We start from the raw sequence: 19,458 nt of genomic DNA, 5'->3' as shown, positions 1-19,458 counted from the left end.
ATCGGACGGACCATAACTCCATGGATTATGACCCCTGATTGTACGAAAAATCACGTTTTTAGCTTGTGGTCACTCTGGAGGTCACAATTTTCATCTGATTTTGATGAAACTTGAAATGCATGTTTATAACCCAAAGATCTTATTTCCTTTCGATATTCGCGCATATCGGTATCGGATTGTAACTTCCTGAATTATGGCCCCTGATTGTACGAACAATTGCGTTTTTAGCTTGTGGTCCCTTTAGAGGTCACAATTATTATACAATTTAAAAAACCATTTGAACATATCATTGTTACACCATAATGTTGGTTGAGTTCGAATTTCGTGAAAATCGGAGCAAAACTGCCAGAAAAATGACCGCACCTCGTACGCAAATAGTGTAGGCCCTACGCAAGGTTGTGGACCCATGAGAGGCCAAAATTTTAATCCGATTTTGATGAAACTTTAAAATAATATATTTATACCCCAAAGATCTCACTCACTTTCGATATTCACGCATTTCAAACCCTAACTTCCTGGATTATGGCCCGTAATTGTATGAAAAATCATGTTTTTTTTGTTTTAGCCATCTCTTGGAAAATGTGGGCGTATCTTGACTGGCAAGCGCTGGTTTAAAATATTGGGGGATAATTTGCAACCAATAAAAGTAATTATCGTAGCCTAAATAGTGTAGTACAGGTACAAAATAACGACGATGTATTACGTTATTAAAAAATATATTTTGATACAGGTATTGGATACGGCCACTTCTTTAAAATGGAATTTAAGTGAAGAATTTATGAACATCCTCAATATTACTATAAATAGTATATATAGAAACGTTTGTGTGAATCAGCATTTTGAGGTCTGTACTAAATACCATCATCATAAACTCATTTATATTTCAGGTTGTAATATATATTTCTGTCCATGTAATAAATATCTTCGGGCCAGGGTCAGCATTGGCCTATCTAGAGTTTACCCCACTCCTATAATTTAACCCCCACCGATCACTAAGAATAACACAATAGGTCACATCAAACATACCGTCAGTAAGCAGTCTTTCGTATGGCAAAATAAAATTATGTCCGGCGTGTTGTATCCTACCAGAAAACCACCTCTTTTCAATGCAGTAGATAAAAGCCCCCCCCCCCCCCCCAGCCCCAACTAACTTGTTGACGCACTTATTATCTAAATACCCACTTTGTATCAATTGGACGCCCCCCCCCACACACACCCAGGATATGTAACCAGTTTCGAAACTGTCCTTTTGGTGTATGTTTAGACTAGCTCTGTTTTATGTTTGACGTTATTCCACAATCAGTATTCCCGAGAGTCGCATGATGAATAACTAAATATGCCTTAATTATGTAACTACTGTATGTGTATATATTTTTATCTACAGGTCCTTCAGTACATGATTTCACAAAGTGACCCATTTAAGACAGCTAGTACATCTCTATTGTATTATATTACATTAAACTGTCATCTTATCAATCTACGCACACGAGAAATTTATCATATAGAGAAAAATGGTAAAAAGAAAACTTTTGAAAAATTCAAATATTACCAAGAAATTCCGTACGTTATAGAGGCATATTTATTTGCTTATTATAACATTAGCTCATGTTGGTATTCTGGACTGTTTAATTAACTTTCATTTTCTCACTATAATTCAAAATATTGAAAAAAAAAACCCACCATCCGATTTAAACAGGGAATTAATATAGGGCCGGTATATTTTATTTTTACAGGATATGAAGGTTTGTTACTAATAGTATCAGGTGAAGTTGAAACAGTAAACTTTCATATGATAGTTAATCAACAGAAAGTCGGTGATGTTATATGTAAGTATATAATCTCAGTGTAGAGTATGACTTCTTTTTTTATACGCCCGCATTTTCATGTGGACGTATATTGTCATCGCCCCTGGTCATTCGTCCGTTCACATTTTGTTTGTGGACATAGTACAGGTCATAAATTTTATCTGACTATAGCCCCTAAAGTAACGGTTTTAGCTTGTGGACAATCAAGAGGTTACATTTTGGATCCGATTTTGATGAAACTTGGCATGTATTGTTTATGACTTAAAGATCTCGGCTCCTTTCGATGTACTTACTCTCACTTAATTAGAACTAAAGTTATCGTGTCCCAAAGCATCAACCAATCAAATTGCTTATCTCTGCTTACCCTAAGCAGAAAATTCTCATCTTCTAACTCCGAACTCCATCAAGGCATTCACCTAATAAACACCTACACCAAGTTTGAACATTCTAGCTCAATTAACAGGAGAGTTATTGTGTCCCAAAGTCTTGACCAATAAAATTGCTTATCGCTCTGCTTACCCTGCGCTCAACTAGGAGAGTTGTTTTGTCCCAAAAAGTGTGACGGACGGACAGACAGTCCACTATTTTCTTCGAAAGGTGGGGGACAATTAGTAATGACTAATCATGTTAAGTCATGTTAAGAAAAATGTGAAACATATACTGAGCGCCATGGAAAACGCATCACTTTTTTTCCCAAATATTTTATTACTAGGTGGTTTTGTATGTATAATATTATGCAATACTATGAACTATTGTTTCACACAATGCTCCCAAACGCAAAAAATATCGGCCCGTGTGCACAAAAAAAAATTGCACGAGATGCACATGAAAAACCCAATATTCACGTGCAGCATTGTGTGTGAGCCCTTTAAAAGCATGTTTTCAACTTAATGTGCAGTACATGAACTGTGAAACGTCAATCTGTCGTAATTTGTTGTTGGACGTGTGAAGGAATCGAGCTAGAGATGCTGAGACTTACTGAAAATCAACGGAATGAAACCATGGGAATGTCCCGGGCTGGCATGTCTACACGTGCTATTGCCAGACACTTCAATTGTCATCAGTCCACTATTGTAAAGTTGGTGGAACGTGTTCGAGTTACTGGATCAACGTCCTGGCCCACAACGCGTTACAACCCAGGCTCAAGACCGCTACATCTGCGTGACAGATTCCGCCCAGCGACTCGAACAGGTGCAGCAGTCATCGGAAGACAAGGACCAGTAAGTGCCAACACCGTAAGACGTCGTCTAAGAGAAGTAGGACTCCGTGCACGACGACCTTATGTTGGAGCTATCCTCAGGGATCATCACCGTCAGCGGCGTTTGATATGGGCTCAAGGACACCAGACATGGAGAAGAGTAGACTGGCAAAGTGTGCTCTTCAGTGATGAGAGTCGCTTTCATCTTTATCACGCTGATGGCCGTCAACGTGTGTGGAGACGTCTTGGGGAACGTCTTGCAGACTGCTGCGTCTTCGAAACGAATCGATGGGGTGGGGGAAGTGTAATGGGGTGGGGGAAGTGTAATGGGGTGGGGAGGCTTCACATTTCATCACGGGCCGGTCTACACATTTGCAGGGGTCGCGTTAATGCTGTAACCTACCGTGATGATGTCTTGCAACCAATTGTTGTTCCGATGTTTCGAGCGCACCAACAACTTCAGCACTTCCACAGGATAATGCCCGTCCGCATACCGCCCGTTTTAGTATTGACTACCTGGCTGCTAACAACATCAATGTCTTGGACTGGCCAGCCATGTCTCCGGACATGGCACCGATAGAACATGTCTGGGATGAGATTGGACGCCGTCTGTATCGGAGACCACAGATGCACACCATTGCTGCTTTAGAAGCTGCTCTTGTCCAAGAATGGAACAATTTGCCCCAGGCCTTCTTTCAAACATTGGTTAATTCCATGCGACGTCGCTGCACAGCGTGCGTAAGAGCCCGTGAAAACACACGCGCTACTGACATCTGTGTCGTACTTTTGGTTTTGACCCCTCTGACTTTGTACCGTTGATTACAGATTAAACATCCATAAGTGTACAAATGTGTTGTTATTGATGTGTTCCCATTTGAATATTGTTCACAATAAGAAGCAAAATAAATAAGATATGTTTACAGGATCATTTTGTTATACGAAAAACTAAGCGATGCGTTTTCCATGGCGCTCAGTATATAACAATATACATTTCTTTGAAAATCTTGGTATCAGAAATAGACTTCATTTACGAAACAATAAAATAAATTTTAATTTAATTTTATGTATTTTACAGCTACAGATGAAGTCAAAGTCTTAAAGAATAAGATAGACACAAATGCTACTATTGTTTTGTTGACCAGAGAATGTTTAATGAATAGTGCTCCTCATCAAACTCCTAGTGATAAAGATATCCCTGTATTAAAAAATCTGATTGTTAAATTTAATACAAATCATCTAACATCTATTTAATAGCTGAAAATATATAATTTTTATACGCCCACATTTTTATGTGTACGTATATTGTCGTCGTCCGTTCACACTTTGTTTGTGGACACTCTATAGGTCACAATTTTTATCCGATTTTGACAAGATCTGAAATATAGGTTTATATCACAAAGATTCTGTGCGATATTGGCATGTATCGGACCGTAACTTCATGGATTATGGCCCCTGGTCGAACGAAATATCATGTTTTAGCTTGTGGACAACATAGAGGTAACAATTTTTATCTGATTTCATGAAACGTGAGATATATGTTTACATACCAAAGATCTTGGTTCCTTACATATTGGCCCATGGGACCGTAAATTCCAGGATTACGGTCCCTGATTGCACGAAAAAACACGTTTTTAGCTTGTGGATCATTTTTATCCGATTTTGACGAACTTGAAATATTGGTTTATATCTCAAAGTTTATATCCTTTCGAAATTGGCATATATTGGACCATATAACTTCATGGATTATGGCCCCTTGTTGTACGAAGAATCGTGTCATTAGCTTGTGGACACTTTGAGGTCACAAAAGTCATCCGATTTTGATGAAACTTAAAATGTATACATGTATTTATAACCCAAAGATCTTGTTTCCTTTTGATATCCGATCGTAACTTCCTGAATTATGGCCCAGATTGTACGAAAAATCGCGTTTTTAGCTTGTGGTCCCTCTAGAGGTCACAATTTTTATTCGATTTAAAAAACCCTTTTAGTAGCCTATATCACCGTTACACCCTAATAATGGTGGATTTCGAATTTCGTGAAAATCGGACCGAAATTGTCATACAAAATGGCCGCCCCTTGTATGCAAATATTGTAAAATATGGACCTAAATCCTGGATTATGGCCCCATATTGTATGCTTTTTTTTTGGCTTCTTCTCTGTCCATCTCTCGCAAAATGTGGGGGTATCTTGCATGGCAGTCACTTGTTTTGTTTAATTTAAGTTTCTTTACTGAAAATACGAATAAAATATTTCAAGGTACTGGTATATTTATGATATTTATATGTGTGTCTTGCTTGAACACCATTCATATAAAAACTTAACACCAATAATTGGTCAATAGCCAATCAGCCATGGACTTTAATTTATAGCTGTTGAATATTTTTATTGGGAAAAAAGCATAAATTGAATATGATCAAGAATAAATCTCCCACAAGGATATAAGTTTATCCTTTGAGCCACATATTAAGATATTATCTGACGTAAATGTACAGCATTGGACACTTTCTTTGTGGTATTTTAATACTGCTAAAGGTTTCAATGATTTTAAAGAAAACAATCGTATAGATTTATCCCAACCACAAGTCACAATTAATTTATCATCTCCTCGAATAGTTATATTATTAAACCCTTCATTTACCACTTCCACTGTTTTATCCATTATTAATTTATCATCTGCCACTTTAAATGTCACCAATTTATTACCAACCGATCCACACATCCCCTTTAAATATTTTTCAGAAAAGTCCATACACATGATAGATTCTGGAAATATACTGAGTTGATCCATTAAAGTTTTAGAAAATATGTTCCATAATTGTAATTCACCACTTTCATAGCCAATCAAAAGCAATTGCTTATTGTTAGATGTTCCAGCATATTTTAAACACATACACATTCCCTGCTTGCTTTCCATTGGTTGAAGACTGATAACAACTTGAGATGAATCGACACTAATTATGTCAACTTTAGAAGCTGTATTACTTGGTATTGCTATGTAATTTATACCTTCGTGAGCGAATAATATAGAACTGCAGAATACTAAAGATGAACATTTATACATTTCTGAAAGTAAAATTATGATATTGTTTATAACATTCCGACTTGTTATCAAACACAAACTGCTGCTTTTAAAGCCATTGAATCATTTCCATGGATGCTAAAATTTACTCCAATTGATTATTTTACATTTAAGGATACATTCATTATTCAATAGCTAAATTTGCATACTGAAGGTATTTATGTATGTCTTAAATGTTATATAAATTATTAATTAGACATTTATTAACATGACAAGACCATACTCAACTCTCTAGGTGATTGGATTAGAACGGTTCGGCCATTTAATGATTTAATTTAAAAATGGAGAAGCGAGGCTAATAAACAATCAATGCACACATCTTGTCAAAACTACAAACAGTGATAACTTGGCCCAGATTAAAGTAATTTGAATGAAATTGTCAATTTATAATTTTGCATTATCTATTTTTGAACTATTTTAGCAAGAATAACCTTTTTTTTTTATCTAAGTCTTACATAATGCCCCTTTAATTAAGAAAACAAAACCAAAATATTCATGGTGAGAGAGAAATGAGGATTAACATCCACTCGACACAAACTAGGTCATTTTGGGACCAACACATGATTCAATTTTATTTCAATAATTCACTTGTGTGTAACTGTCTTTAGCAGTGGGAGGAAATCGGAGGACCTGAAGTAAAAACCCACAAGGTTGGACAGGTAACCATTCTCCTTGTCACATATAAGCAGGAAATCGACCCTTGCCAGTTGACTCAATGACAGACCCTATGATCTAAAGCAACCACATTAGACCATTTGCTCCCCCCCATATCTACCATATTCTATCTATGGCTACTAGCCAAAACATATGACTTATATGGTATTGGTATTGCAGATCTGTTTCAAGATTAGACAATCTCCATACATCTGAACACTTTGGTGAAAGATGCACTATATAAATGTATTAAATAATAATAATAATAAACATTTATGTAGATCTCTGAATTTTTGTTTACTATAGACACCTCATATGAATATCAAAAAGATTCAATAAAATACAAATATACCTAAAATATTCCATTTAGAATTTTTATTGTGCCAAATTTTTATAAAACCATCCCTTCCTTGAGTTATTAGCTTATTGCATTCAAAAGATTTGATCCATAAAACAGATGATTTAGTATGAGCGTCAAACATTTCTTTGATTCTCCTTGTCTTCAAATCCCAAATATACACCTCCCCTTCTTGACAACCAGAAAACAATCTACCAGAGCCTGTGTTCTGGTAGTGAAGACATGTAATGGCACTTCTGGAACCTCGTAAAATGAACAATGGATCGGGTGGCTGTCTCGAGTTGGAGGATGTCATGCCTTTGCAATCAGGATTAGGTCTAATTCTGAAAGGAGAAATAGTGATATAACAGTTTAAAGGAGCTAAACCTCTAATTCAATATTTTTATAACATTTGAAGGGGGAAAAAAGAATTAGAATTCAATATTGGTCCATTTCAATCAATATCAATGTTTTTATCTTGTCATGTAAAGTCACAATGAACATTTTATAATAATCAGCACGGGTCGTGTATTCTATGGTTTTGGGTGCCATTTGTAATGAACCAAGAAAAACACATCCTAGAAACAGTGATATAATAATTTGAAAGGAGTTTAACCTCTAACTCAATATTTTCCATAATATTCGAAATTGAAAAAAAGAATTAAAATTCAATATCAATGTTCATGTCTTGCCATGAAAAGACACAATGAACACTTTATATTTAGTACACTAATCGTGTATTCTATGGTTTTGGGTGCCATTTGTAACTAACAAAGAAAAACATATCCTACAAGACATGCAGATGTAATTAGTAACGGCTATTTCAAAACAACAAAAATGCTTTACTAAGCTGGCATAATTAAACGACTGTCATTCAGTTTGGACTGTTCATGTATTTCACCGAACATTATCAATTTTGAATTAGAAAGTACAATAATTTAAAAAAAAATATTAAAATATGTGCTTTTCTATCTATTTACGTCTATTTTAAGGTTACAAAGAATTTGGCCATATATACATGTACGCACTTTAATAATTATTGCCCCTTCCAATTACTTCTTTTACGGTACGTCACTCATCAGAAATCTGTTTCACACTCACCAAAGCCTTCTTTTATTTGCGGCCAATCCAATATTTACTGTTGATAAGTTTGTTCAATTAGATAAGGCTATTAATAACATTATGGACTGGAAGATATAATTAAATAAACGTATAATATCACGTTTTGCTTACATCTCTTCCATTTCAACTTGCCAACTTAAGTTACAGACTTTGTTTTTACTAGTTTCACTTTATATCCTCCCTAAGATTTATTTCCCCTTGGTGAATAGTGTCGATTATCCAGTCTTTCGGTGATTGTATTAGCAAATCCAAATCCAGAAGTGTTGTACGCAAAAAAAAGTAGATCTAGGCCTGCTTGTTGTACTTTATCTAGCTACGAGAAATGAAATGAAATGGGGTTTAACGTCCTACTGTTCTGCTCCGAACTGTGCTAATAAAGACGGGCATAGTATGGAAGCCTATAACTACCATTCATAATTTCTATTTTTCGCCTCTTCAAAACACGAAAGTCGAAAAGTCGAAAAGTAGAAGTTACGACAAAATGTGAGGCGACAACACGCTATACAAGCCAAAATCAACTCGAAAATAGGAAATTAAGAAATAACACACAGCGATAAAAGCGCCCCTCGTTTTTTCTTAATTTCTTATTTTCGACTTGCATTTTGGCTTGCAGTATACCGTCTTGTCGACTTTCGACTTAGTCATATTTTTGTATTTATTGATGTCAGTAAGAAGGCGCCAACACGCTATACAAGCCAAAATGCAACTCGAAAAGTAGAAATTAGGAAAGTAACACACCACGCTAATAGCGACTTTTCGTCTCGGATTTTGGCTTGTATACCGTCTTGACGACTTGCATTTTGGCTTGTAAACCGTCTTGTCGACTTTCGACTTAGTCATATTTTGTATTTGTCGACAAGACGGTATACAAGCCAAAATGCAAGTCGAAAATAAGAAATTAGGAAAAAACGAGGGGCGCTATTATCGCTGTGTGTTATTTCTTAATTTCTTATTTTCGAGTTGATTTTGGCTTGTATAGCGTGTTGTCCCCTGACTTTCGTGTTTTGAAGAGGCGAAAAGTAGAAATTATGAATGGTAGTTATAGGCTTCCATAGCATACGCCATACAGTGTGCTATGAGGGAAATTTTGCCCGGACAGCGGCACTACGGCCTACTCTTATATCGAATTCCAACTGTCAAAGGATCTTTTACGTGCACGCCAATGTGTACACGGGACCTCGTTTTTTCGTACCATCCGAACGACTAGACAACTGTCCTTGTCAGGCCCTCCGTCCTGCATCACTGACCCGCCCTTGTCATTATGTACACTGATCCTGGTGTTGGTCAAGAAAGTTCCCCGGGATTTTGAAAAGTGGTTTCTCCCTGTCGGTAGTGCAGGACAAGAGACCTGGGTCACCTGGCAACGAATGGTGTCTAGTTGTGTGGATGGGACAGACAAACTAGCTCCTGTGTACTCATTGGCATGCATATGAAAGAATCCTTCACAGTTGAATTTCGATGAAGAAATGCCACGGTAGATTGAAAAATTCTGTCTTAGCACTCTGCATAGCGTATGCCTATCTTCAATAGCCCGATTGGCGCAGAAAAGTAGGAAAATTGAATGAAATGAAAACAGGTTTAACGTCCTACAGTTATGCTCTGACTGGGCTTATGAAGACGGGCGTACGCTTTAGTGTACTGGGAGGGACACTTTACCCGGATAGCGGCGCTACGGCCTACTGTTATATTGAATTGTCAGGTGGTCTTTTACGTGGACACTAATCTCGATTGTTCGTCCTATCCAATACGTTATCCCTTGCCAGACCCAACGATGAGCTTTATAGGCCAACACATGGATCGAGCACGCGACCTCAATGTTGCGAAGCGACGTCTTACTCACTGAGTGATTCCGCTTTGACATTGATGCAGGGCGGAAGTCCTGGCAAGGGATAACTTATGTTCGGATAGGACGAAAAACATATTGGCGTCGGAGCAGAACGAAATGAAATGAAATGGAGTTTAACGTCCTACAGTTTTGCTCCGACTGGGCTATTGAAGACGGTCTTACGCCATACAGTGTACTATGGGGGACATTTTGCCCGGACAGCGGCGCCACGACCTACCCTTATATCGAATTCCAACTGCCAAGGGATCTTTTACGTGCACGCCAATATATACACGGGACCTCGGTTTTTCGTCGGAAAATCTCGATGAAGTTTCTAGACCAACACCGGGAGCGAACCAGCGACCTCCATGATAGCGAGCCAACGTCTTGTTCACTTAGCCACCGTTGCCCCCTGAGCAGAACAGTATAGGACGTTAAACCCCATTTCATTTCATTTTCCTACTTTTCTGCACCAATCGGACTATTGAACATAGGAATACACCATGCAAAGTGATATGACGGATATTTTCAAGGACTGTGTGATTTCTTCATCGAATTTCAACTGTAAAGGATTCTTTTATATGCACGCCCATATGTACACAGGAGCTTGTTTTGTTTTTTTGTCCCATCTACATAACTAGACACTGTTCTTTGCCAGGCCCTTTGTCCTGCAGGAGAAACCACGCTGCAAAATCCCGGGGAACTTTCTTGACCAACACCAGGATCAGTGTACATAATCCTAGTATTGAGAGAAAACAGCCGCTGTTTTAATCCGACAATACGACATTTTTAATGTCGTAGTGTCGGGTGAAAATGTATTGTCGGGTAAAAATCTCGCATTGTCGGGTTAAAATGTCCTGATGTCGGGTTGTAATGCTGTCCGGTTAAAATGTCGTGATGTCGCCTTATGATACCAATCAGCCACCATAAAATAGAAAGCTGTATGTGGTATTATTAGTATATCTGTGAGTATATAAGACAGAAATTGTGCCATTTATCACTCATACAAAATTCAAATACCTCGCGGAGCCACGGTGGCTAAGTGTGTAAGACGCTGGATCGCTAGCCTGGAGATCGCGGGTTCGCTCGCGTTGTTGACCGAGAAAGTTCATCGGAATTTTCAGACGTGGTTTCCCATTGGCGTGCGCGTAAAAGATCCCTTGGCAGTTGGAATTCAAGAGTGGCCGTAGCGCCGCTGTCCGGGCAAACGTTCCCTCATATCACCCTGCATGGCGGATGCCCGTCTTCATTAGCCCAGTCGGAGTAGGACCATAGAATGTTAAACCGTATTTCATTTCTAATACCTCGCATTGTACACGTTACCATAAAGTAAATAAATATAGCGATGTTTTCATCTTAAAATGTTCATTTACTTGATAAATTACTAACTTGTCTATTCTGTAATCGGTTAAATACCATTGAGTGATTCAGGTTGATTTTCTTTGTTTTGACAGCGCTGACAGTGACGTCCGTGTGATTCTTCAGTTATGAAATAAAGATCTTATCTGTCGTATCGAAGCAATATTCAACCTGGGTTTCAGTGAATATACTACTAAAGACAAGGCCGCCATTATGAATACTACAAACCAGATTGTGGTATATCTCTCGATTGCTGCATGAAGTGAATGGGATTTGTGGTTGGTTCGCCATATCCCCCCATTTCGATAAGCCAACATAGAAAGTTAATGAAATTTGGCATGTTCATGCCTTATGCATCTGTCCATTTGGCGTAATAAAGATCTGTGAGCCACCAAAGATAGTTTAGAAGTTATTGCGTGCACAGTGAGCCTACTCCAAATTTTTAGTATGTTTACGGTAATGCAACATAAGTGTCTTCTGGGATATAGCAGTCGAGTACAATAGTTTATTCATCCCATGATTCTGTATGGAAGCCTATAACTACCGTTCATAATTTCTACTTTTTGCCTCTTCAAAACACGAAAGTCGAAAAGTTACGACAAAATGTGAGGCGACGACACGCTATACAAGCCAAAATCAACTCGAAAATAGGAAATTAAGAAATAACACACAGCGATAATAGCGCCCCTCGTTTTTTCTTAATTTCTTATTTTCGACTTGCATTTTGGCTTGTATACCGTCTTGTCGACTTTCGACTTAGTCATATTTTTGTATTTATTGATGTCAGTAAGGAGGCGCCAACACGCATACCAAGCCAAAATGCAACTCGAAAAGTAGAAATTGGGAAATTAACACACCACGCTATTAGCGACTTTTCGACTTTTCGCCTCGGAAGTTGTTGTAGTCTCAGTTTTCCAGGTCGCATTTGAATACGTGCAATCAGGGCTCACACTGTATTTCATTCTTTTCCGTCAATATGGATAATAATTTTTATATAAAATATATGTTCATATTTTTTTTCCGCCAACTGGGATATTTTATCTGCCAATAATGTCTGATATAAAAAAACACACCTTAGGATACAACAATTTAATTTATTATATAGGCCTATTATAAAACAAATTCCCGTACCGATATATACAATATACAACATACATGGGGATTGGGTGGTCTAGTGGTTTAACACGTGCGCGTGAAATCACAAGGTCTGACATTGATTCAAGTGGTGTGGTTTCGATTCCCCGCTTAAACATGACAAGGGAGTAGGGTTGCTTGTCCAACCTTGTGGGTTTTCTCCGGATACCCCAGTTTCTATCCACTGCTAAAGACCACTACGTGCAAACGAATTATTGAAATGATTTAGTTTGCAACGAGTTGATGTTAAGCCAGCCTGGAGGTTGGGTGTTCGATCCCTGGCCGAGAAAGTTTATCCAGATTTTCCGGAGGATTCCCCCTTGTCAGTGATGCAGGACGTGGAGGTCGGGTGTTCGATATCTGTATTGGCCGAGAAAGTTCATCCAGATTTTTCGGCGGATTCCCCCTTGTCCGTGATGCAGGACGGGGGGGGGGGCTGACAAGGAAAACTGTCTAGTTGTTCGGATGGGACCAAAATAACCGAGGTTCCGTGTACACATTGGCGTGCACGTAAAATATCCCTTGACAGGTGGGATTCGATATAAGAGTAGGCCGTATTGACGCTCTCCGGGCAAAATTTCTTTTATAGCACACTGTATGGCGTATGTCCGTCTTCATTAGCCCAGTTCGGAACAGAACAGTAGGACGTTAAACCCCAATTTCATTTAATTTCTCTTTCTCTCTCTCTCATCGCCAATTTTTAAAATAAAATTTCACCATGTTAGTCACTGAATAACTCTTAGTTTGTGTCGAGTGGACGTTACCCCCCCCCCCCCCACAGAACAATATATATTCAGCCTCTACACGCCAGTCTCATCCAAGGATTTCCCTTTTTAACGTTTTTCATGTACAATAGGCCTATTTTTAATTGCAGGTACCGTAATGACCCAGAATCTGAATATCCTCATAGAAATTTCAATTTTATTTGTAAGACATGCTTACAATCATTAGAGAATTTTGGCGGCGGTACTGAAACGTCACTATTCGACTCGTTCTTAGATTTCCTACCCATGGTGATAATATAATTTGAAATAAAATAATAATATATTCTAATGTGACCTTGAAAGTAGAGACTACATCAACTTCCGAGGCGAAAAGTCGACAGCACGACAGCAAGCCAAAATCATAGGTCGCTAATATCGCCTTTAATACTAGACTTTATCATACAGACTATTTTGTTAACGCAAATTGCATGTATTTAAATGCGACCTGGCAAATTGTGATTACAACCACTTCCGAGGCGAAATTCGAAAAGTCGCCAGTACGACAGCAAGCCAAAATGATAGGTCGCTAATAGCGCGTGTGTTCATTTCCTAATTTCTACTTTTCGAGTTGCATTTTGGCTTCGTATGCGACCGTTGTCCTTGTCAGCCCCCCCCCCCCGTCCTGCATCAATGACAAGGAGAAATCCGCCGGAAAATCTTAATGAACTTTCTCGGCCAATGCAGGGATAGAACACCCGACCTCCACGTCCTGTATCACTGACAAGGGGGAATCCGCCGGAAAATCTGGATGAACTTTCTCGACCAATGCAGGGATCGAACACCCGACCTCCAGGCTGGCTTAACATCCACTCGTTGCAAACTAAATCATTTCAATAATTCGTTTGCACGTAGTGGTCTTTAGCAGTGGATAGAAACTGGGGTATCCGGAGAAAACCCACAAGGTTGGACAAGCAGTCCTACTACCTTGTCATGTTTAAGTGGGGAATCGAAACCACACCACTTGAATCAATGTCAGACCTTGTGATTTCACGCGCACGTGTTAAACCACTAGATCACCCAATCCCCATGTATGTTGTTGTATATTGTATATATCGATACGGGAAATTTGTTTTATAATAGGCCTATATAATAAATTAAATTGTTGTAGCCTAAGGTGTGTTTTTTTTTATCAGACATTTTTGGCAGATAAAATATCCCAGTTGGCGAAAAAAAAATTATGAACATTTTTTTTATATAAAAATTATTATCCATTTTGACGGAAAAGAATGAAATACAGTGTGAGCCCTGATTGCACGTATTAAAATGCGACCTGGAAAACTAAGACAACAACAACATCCGAGGCGAAAAGTCGAAAAGTCGCTAATAGCGTGGTGTGTTAATTTCCTAATTTCTACTTTTCGAGTTGCATTTTGGCTTGGTATGCGTGTTGGCTTCTAATTGACATCAATAAATACAAAAATATGACTAAGTTGAAAGTCGACAAGACGGTATACAAGCCAAAATACAAGTCGAAATGCAAGGAAAAAACGAGGGGCGCTATTTTCGCTGGGTGCTATTTCTTAATTTTCTATTTTCGAATTGATTTTGGCTTTTATAGTGTGTTGTCGCCTCACATTTTGTCGTAACTTCTACTTTTCGACTTTCGTGTTTTGAAGAGGCGAAAAGTAGAAATTATGAATGGTAGTTATAGGCTTCCATAATTCTGTGAACTAAAAACACATTTTGCCAGCGTGGGCGTACCCTTTCTTTATTGAACCCAGGAACCAGGAATCGAATCCGGGTGCTAGGAATTTTGCGATGAACTAAAATAGAAAGTTAATGAAATTTGGCATGTTCACACCTGTCGATTTGGTGAAATAAAGCTAGTTTAGAATTTATTGCGTGGATGGCGAGGCTACCCCCCCCCACACACACACACCCACACATTTTTAGTACGTTTACGGTAATATATCTCGAAAATTTTATCATAGGAGGCTTCTGGAATTTTGCAGTTAAGTATTTTATTCATCCCTTGATTCTGTGAAATAAAAAACAGTTTGCCACAAAAGCTGGTTTGGGTGCTTTTTGATGCAATGTGGGCCCGTAATTGTCGGCCAATTTTACAGCACCCCTGAGCACCCCCCCCCCCCCCCTCGTTGCTCGAAGCTAGTTACGGACCTGCGATGATATAATTTGATACGCCAACATAGAACGTAAATGAAATTGGGCATGTTCATACTTTATGCATCTGCCGATTTAGTGAAATAAATATCTTCGAGCCACCAGAGCTAGAAGTTATTGTGTGCGCAGTGAGCGTAACCTGACCCTATCCTCCCATATTTTTAGTGTATTTACGGTAATATATCTTGAAAAGTCAATATAAAAGGCTTCTGGAATTTTGCCGTCTAATAGTTTATTCATTCATCCCTTGATTCTGTGCAAAAAAAATCATTTTACCACCAAAGCTTGTTTGAATAATTTTTGATGCAAATTGAACGTATCCTTTTCTGCGTGCTATTTTAGTATGTTTACGGTAATATTTTAGTATGTTTACGGTAATATTTTTTGTTCGTATTTTTTCGTATAATTGTTACCTTTATAATAAAAGTAACAATTATTTTCGTGATAATTATAGAAAGGTTTTTGAAGGCGCTATAGGAATGGTTGCTAACTTGATTTCGAATCCGGGCGCTGGAATACGTGAGAGATTCCGCTCGGTACAATACAAATTCCTATTCAAAATAATGGAGTACCTCGACTATAGTCGCCTGAATCATCAACCGAGTTTTGTTGTAAAAGTAATAATTTTGAAATCCACTCGCTGGACCCGCCCCTGTTAAAGCAATTTTCTAAAAAGACCTGCCATCATTTTCAGCAGAAACTGCGTGTACAACAATTAATCTAATAAATTGTAATCCAATTTCATTTGAAGTATTGAAATTTTGTTGTAAAGGTCGCATGCCAACTGTTATGTTTGAAATGGCGTTTATAATGATTTTGTAATTATCAAATACAGTATAATAGTCTACCCTGCAAACCTGACTTTTACATTAAACAAATAACTACCTAAAGTCAACATGCTGCTGCTCGTTGTATCTATTTTTATGCTAGGGTCATATGACGTTCTTGGACAATGTAAAGATCGAGACTTCGATGCCCTGTTTTTTAGGTATGAAGGGCAGACGTGGACACAGGGTTGCGATAGATGTGTCTGTCAGAACACAAACATAACCTGCAGTGGTGGGCCTATTTGTACCATGCCTTATAGTGAAGATTTAAAGAGGACATGTCTTCGGGTAAGATTATCTTTTAAATTTAAAATGAAAAAATACATAAAAGATAATTTTAAGAACAAATCGAAAGCATACAAAATTATGTGTGTAGAGCAGGAGCCCAGGGGGTTAACCTAGCTGAAAAGTGTACCAATTTTCTCCTATATGGTATCAATGTATGTATATCTGGTATCATCAGAATGTAAGTCTGGCAATTACATAGCACTGTCAGGGGTACCCCACCACTAGAAATGTCTGTCAGAGTGTTTTTGTAATACCTGAAGATATACCGGTACATTGCAGTAAGATTTTCGTGTGGTACACTTTTGAGCTAATCTAGCCTAGTTGGGGATCATTGCATTTAGGGCGTGGAATACCACACCCACCACCATAAACCAGATATACATACATTGATACCATATAGGAGAAAATTGGTACACTTTTCAGCTAGGTTGACCCCCTGGGCTTCCGGTCTAGTGTGTCTTCGTTGTATGTCTAATAGGTAAACAGAATATATTGACTAATTACGTCGCTAAAAGAATTTTTAAATTAAATGAAAGCCAGTAAGTCTAATACCAGGCCCGTCATTTTCAGGTGCAAATCCTATTTTCCAAAATTTTCTGGGTCGGAGAGCACCTTAGACATTGTCAACGGTACCGTTCGCCGTGAACCGTCAAGTGTAGGTACATTGGCGCCCCCAGAAGCCCCATCGACGCCCCTAGAAGCCTTTGTCCCCCCCCCTCCAACAATTTTGGGCTACACGGGCCTTAATACAAAATACATTATTTGCCTTTGACCGCCCCACCCCCTTGTTCAAATAATAAAACAGGAAATTTAATCACGTACACTTTATTTAATACCAATATCGGAGTTAGTCCACATATTATTTACTGACATATAGTTTGGTACAAAATGCAACAGCAGGCGTCATATTATCATATAAGTTAAGTACAACTGTTATTAATTCTACTATATGAATTATAATGGGCACAGATGTTGATATTTATGTATTTCTATGTCAACCGATGAATGCATTAAATAACCCCATTTATACGTAGACGTATGTGCTTTGGAAGTGGTTAAACTATTTATCAATCATTCTTATAGACCCCCTTCTCCTCCATCCAATCCTCAACAAATAGTCCGCAATGTGGTTTTTTTCAGTGGACTGATGACAAATGTTGTTGCTTAAAAGTAGGATGTCGGTCTGAGATAGACCATAAAGAATATAATTTTGGGGATTTCATGCCAATGGACCAGAATGGTTGTAAATCATGTCGCTGCGAAGCCCATAGCCGAGGTCTCTGTAAATATGACATGGCCAAAGCTGGCTGTAGTGCAGTTGTTAAGCGTAAGTTTCTAAGATTTACATGTATTAAAGCGTAAATTCGCTAATGTTATCCCTAATTGCCGTTAATATACTTTGTTGATCTGTATTTTTCAAATTTCCTGGTCTCAAATAGTTCCAGACAGCCCGTACTTTTCATTTTACATCATTGGTATTGCCCCACTACGGCTCTATCTTTTTACAAGAAAATGGATCATTTTTTGACAGCAATAGGACAAATGTCTCAGTAATTACGGTACTAAAAAATGCCCCGGTGGATTAGACTGGCAGAATTGACGAAACCGTCAATTAGTTAATATACACTCGCCCTGTGCGTTCAGGAACCGGCCTATTGATTCCTCGCTACACTCCCCCTGTCCGTTCAGGAACCGGCCTATTGATTCCTTGTCGAAAAAAATTTCAGTTCCCAGTAAATTTTACTGGGCAACTTTTTACAGCTAAACGGTCACGTGTCAGTCTCCGTGAACTCATGTACAATGTAAAGGAACATTTTAATGAAAAAATAAGACCTTGCTTGTGTGTGACACAATATGCCGTTAAAATACGTCCCCTTCTTTTAAACAGGTTTGCAGACGCCATTGAAATCTAAATTCAGGGCGGGTTTAATGAGACCTACGTTCTCCAAGGACCACTTCGGGCGATCTTCTCTTTTACACTGCTTGCGTGTATCTTCCCCACCAACAATTAATTTAATAAATCATTTGAATTATTATCAATTGCCGTGTATAGATACCTTGTTGATCTATATTTGTCCGAACTAAATCATCTGTGAACTGTTCGTCCAACGACCACTGTGACTTTAGGCCAACTATGAATGTGGATAATTATGGGAGATTAGATAAAGAGCTGGCAGTTCTCACTATAATAGTTAAAAACTAGATAATGTAAAGGGTATTTGCTGAAAATTTCAGTCAAATTGATCCACTCTGAATCGAGAATTTGGCGATTGAATTTTTGGCCTCTCGATCATCATTACTAAAGTCTGTATGATAAAAAACATTGTCTCGATTATCCATTTCATGATTTAATCATGAATGAAAGTTGAGCAGCAAATCGGATCCTTGTCCAGTAATTATCGCAGACTAGCGATGACATCGAGAGTTGATTTTGTCTGGATAAGTTAATTAATGTCTAATTAATAATTTAGATAACATTTCAGGCCTACATAAAGACCTGCAATAGGCAGATTTAGCTCCTGCATAATGTATATTTAATGTGCATATCTATTCTTTTTTCAGCTAAGCAGAAAATGTCGTTGGAGTAACTAGATACAAGTAAGTGATAGATGGTGGTCTGATGTGCCGAAACTTTAATAAAGTTCTGTTTAAAATATAACACATAGAGTTATGACTTACACCAATATTGTCGTAAGACCAATGAATAGAAAGCTGTATGTGGTATATAATCTATCACTCATACAAAATCCAAATAACTCTCGGAGCCACGATGGCTAAGTGAGTAAGACGCTGGGTCGCTAGCCTAGAGGTCGCGGATTCGCTCCAGGTTTTGGTCGAGAAAGTTCATCGGGATTCTCCGGCGTGGTTTCCCCTTGTCAGCGAGGCCGTGCGGATGAGACGAAAACCGAGGATCCGTGTACACATTAATTGGCATGCGCGTAAAC

General features: G+C 38.3%; 1 protein-coding gene and 1 long non-coding RNA gene across 4 annotated transcripts; one reads left to right on the top strand and one right to left on the bottom strand.

Annotated features, from left to right (window-relative positions):
- Nucleotides 1-5,333: 5,333 nt before the first annotated feature.
- Nucleotides 5,334-8,383, bottom strand: LOC126809834 (guanine nucleotide-binding protein subunit beta-like protein 1). Of its 3 annotated transcripts, none has more exons than XM_050534635.2 (3): nt 8,307-8,383; nt 7,089-7,417; nt 5,334-6,066 (listed from the first exon to the last, which is right to left on the bottom strand). In XM_050534635.2, the coding sequence occupies exons 1-3, from the start codon at nt 8,315-8,317 to the stop codon at nt 5,417-5,419; spliced, it is 990 nt and encodes a 329-aa protein (XP_050390592.1). In that variant the 5' UTR covers nt 8,318-8,383; the 3' UTR covers nt 5,334-5,416. The 3 variants fall into 3 exon arrangements, with proteins under 3 accessions (XP_050390592.1, XP_050390594.1, XP_050390593.1); XM_050534637.2 differs by having other exon boundaries at nt 8,102-8,365; XM_050534636.2 differs by having other exon boundaries at nt 8,175-8,365.
- A 7,874-nt stretch (nt 8,384-16,257) lies between these two features.
- Nucleotides 16,258-19,172, top strand: LOC126809961 (uncharacterized). The gene is made up of 3 exons (XR_007675014.2): nt 16,258-16,513; nt 17,654-17,840; nt 19,076-19,172. It is a non-coding gene; the product is annotated as an uncharacterized LOC126809961 (long non-coding RNA).
- Nucleotides 19,173-19,458: the final 286 nt, after the last annotated feature.

This window comes from Patella vulgata, chromosome 2, assembly GCF_932274485.2.
Source record: "Patella vulgata chromosome 2, xgPatVulg1.2, whole genome shotgun sequence".
Classification (NCBI taxonomy): domain Eukaryota; kingdom Metazoa; phylum Mollusca; class Gastropoda; family Patellidae; genus Patella; species Patella vulgata.
Note: the sequence above shows the minus strand (reverse complement) of the source record. Positions and strands in the feature narration are given on the sequence as shown.

Excerpts from the sequence above, each read along its gene's own strand:
- LOC126809834 (XM_050534635.2), bottom strand. Across the intron at positions 6,067-7,088 it reads TTCTAAATGGAATATTTTAG|AAATGTATAAATGTTCATCT; the intron begins GTATATTTGTAT and ends TTTTACTTTCAG.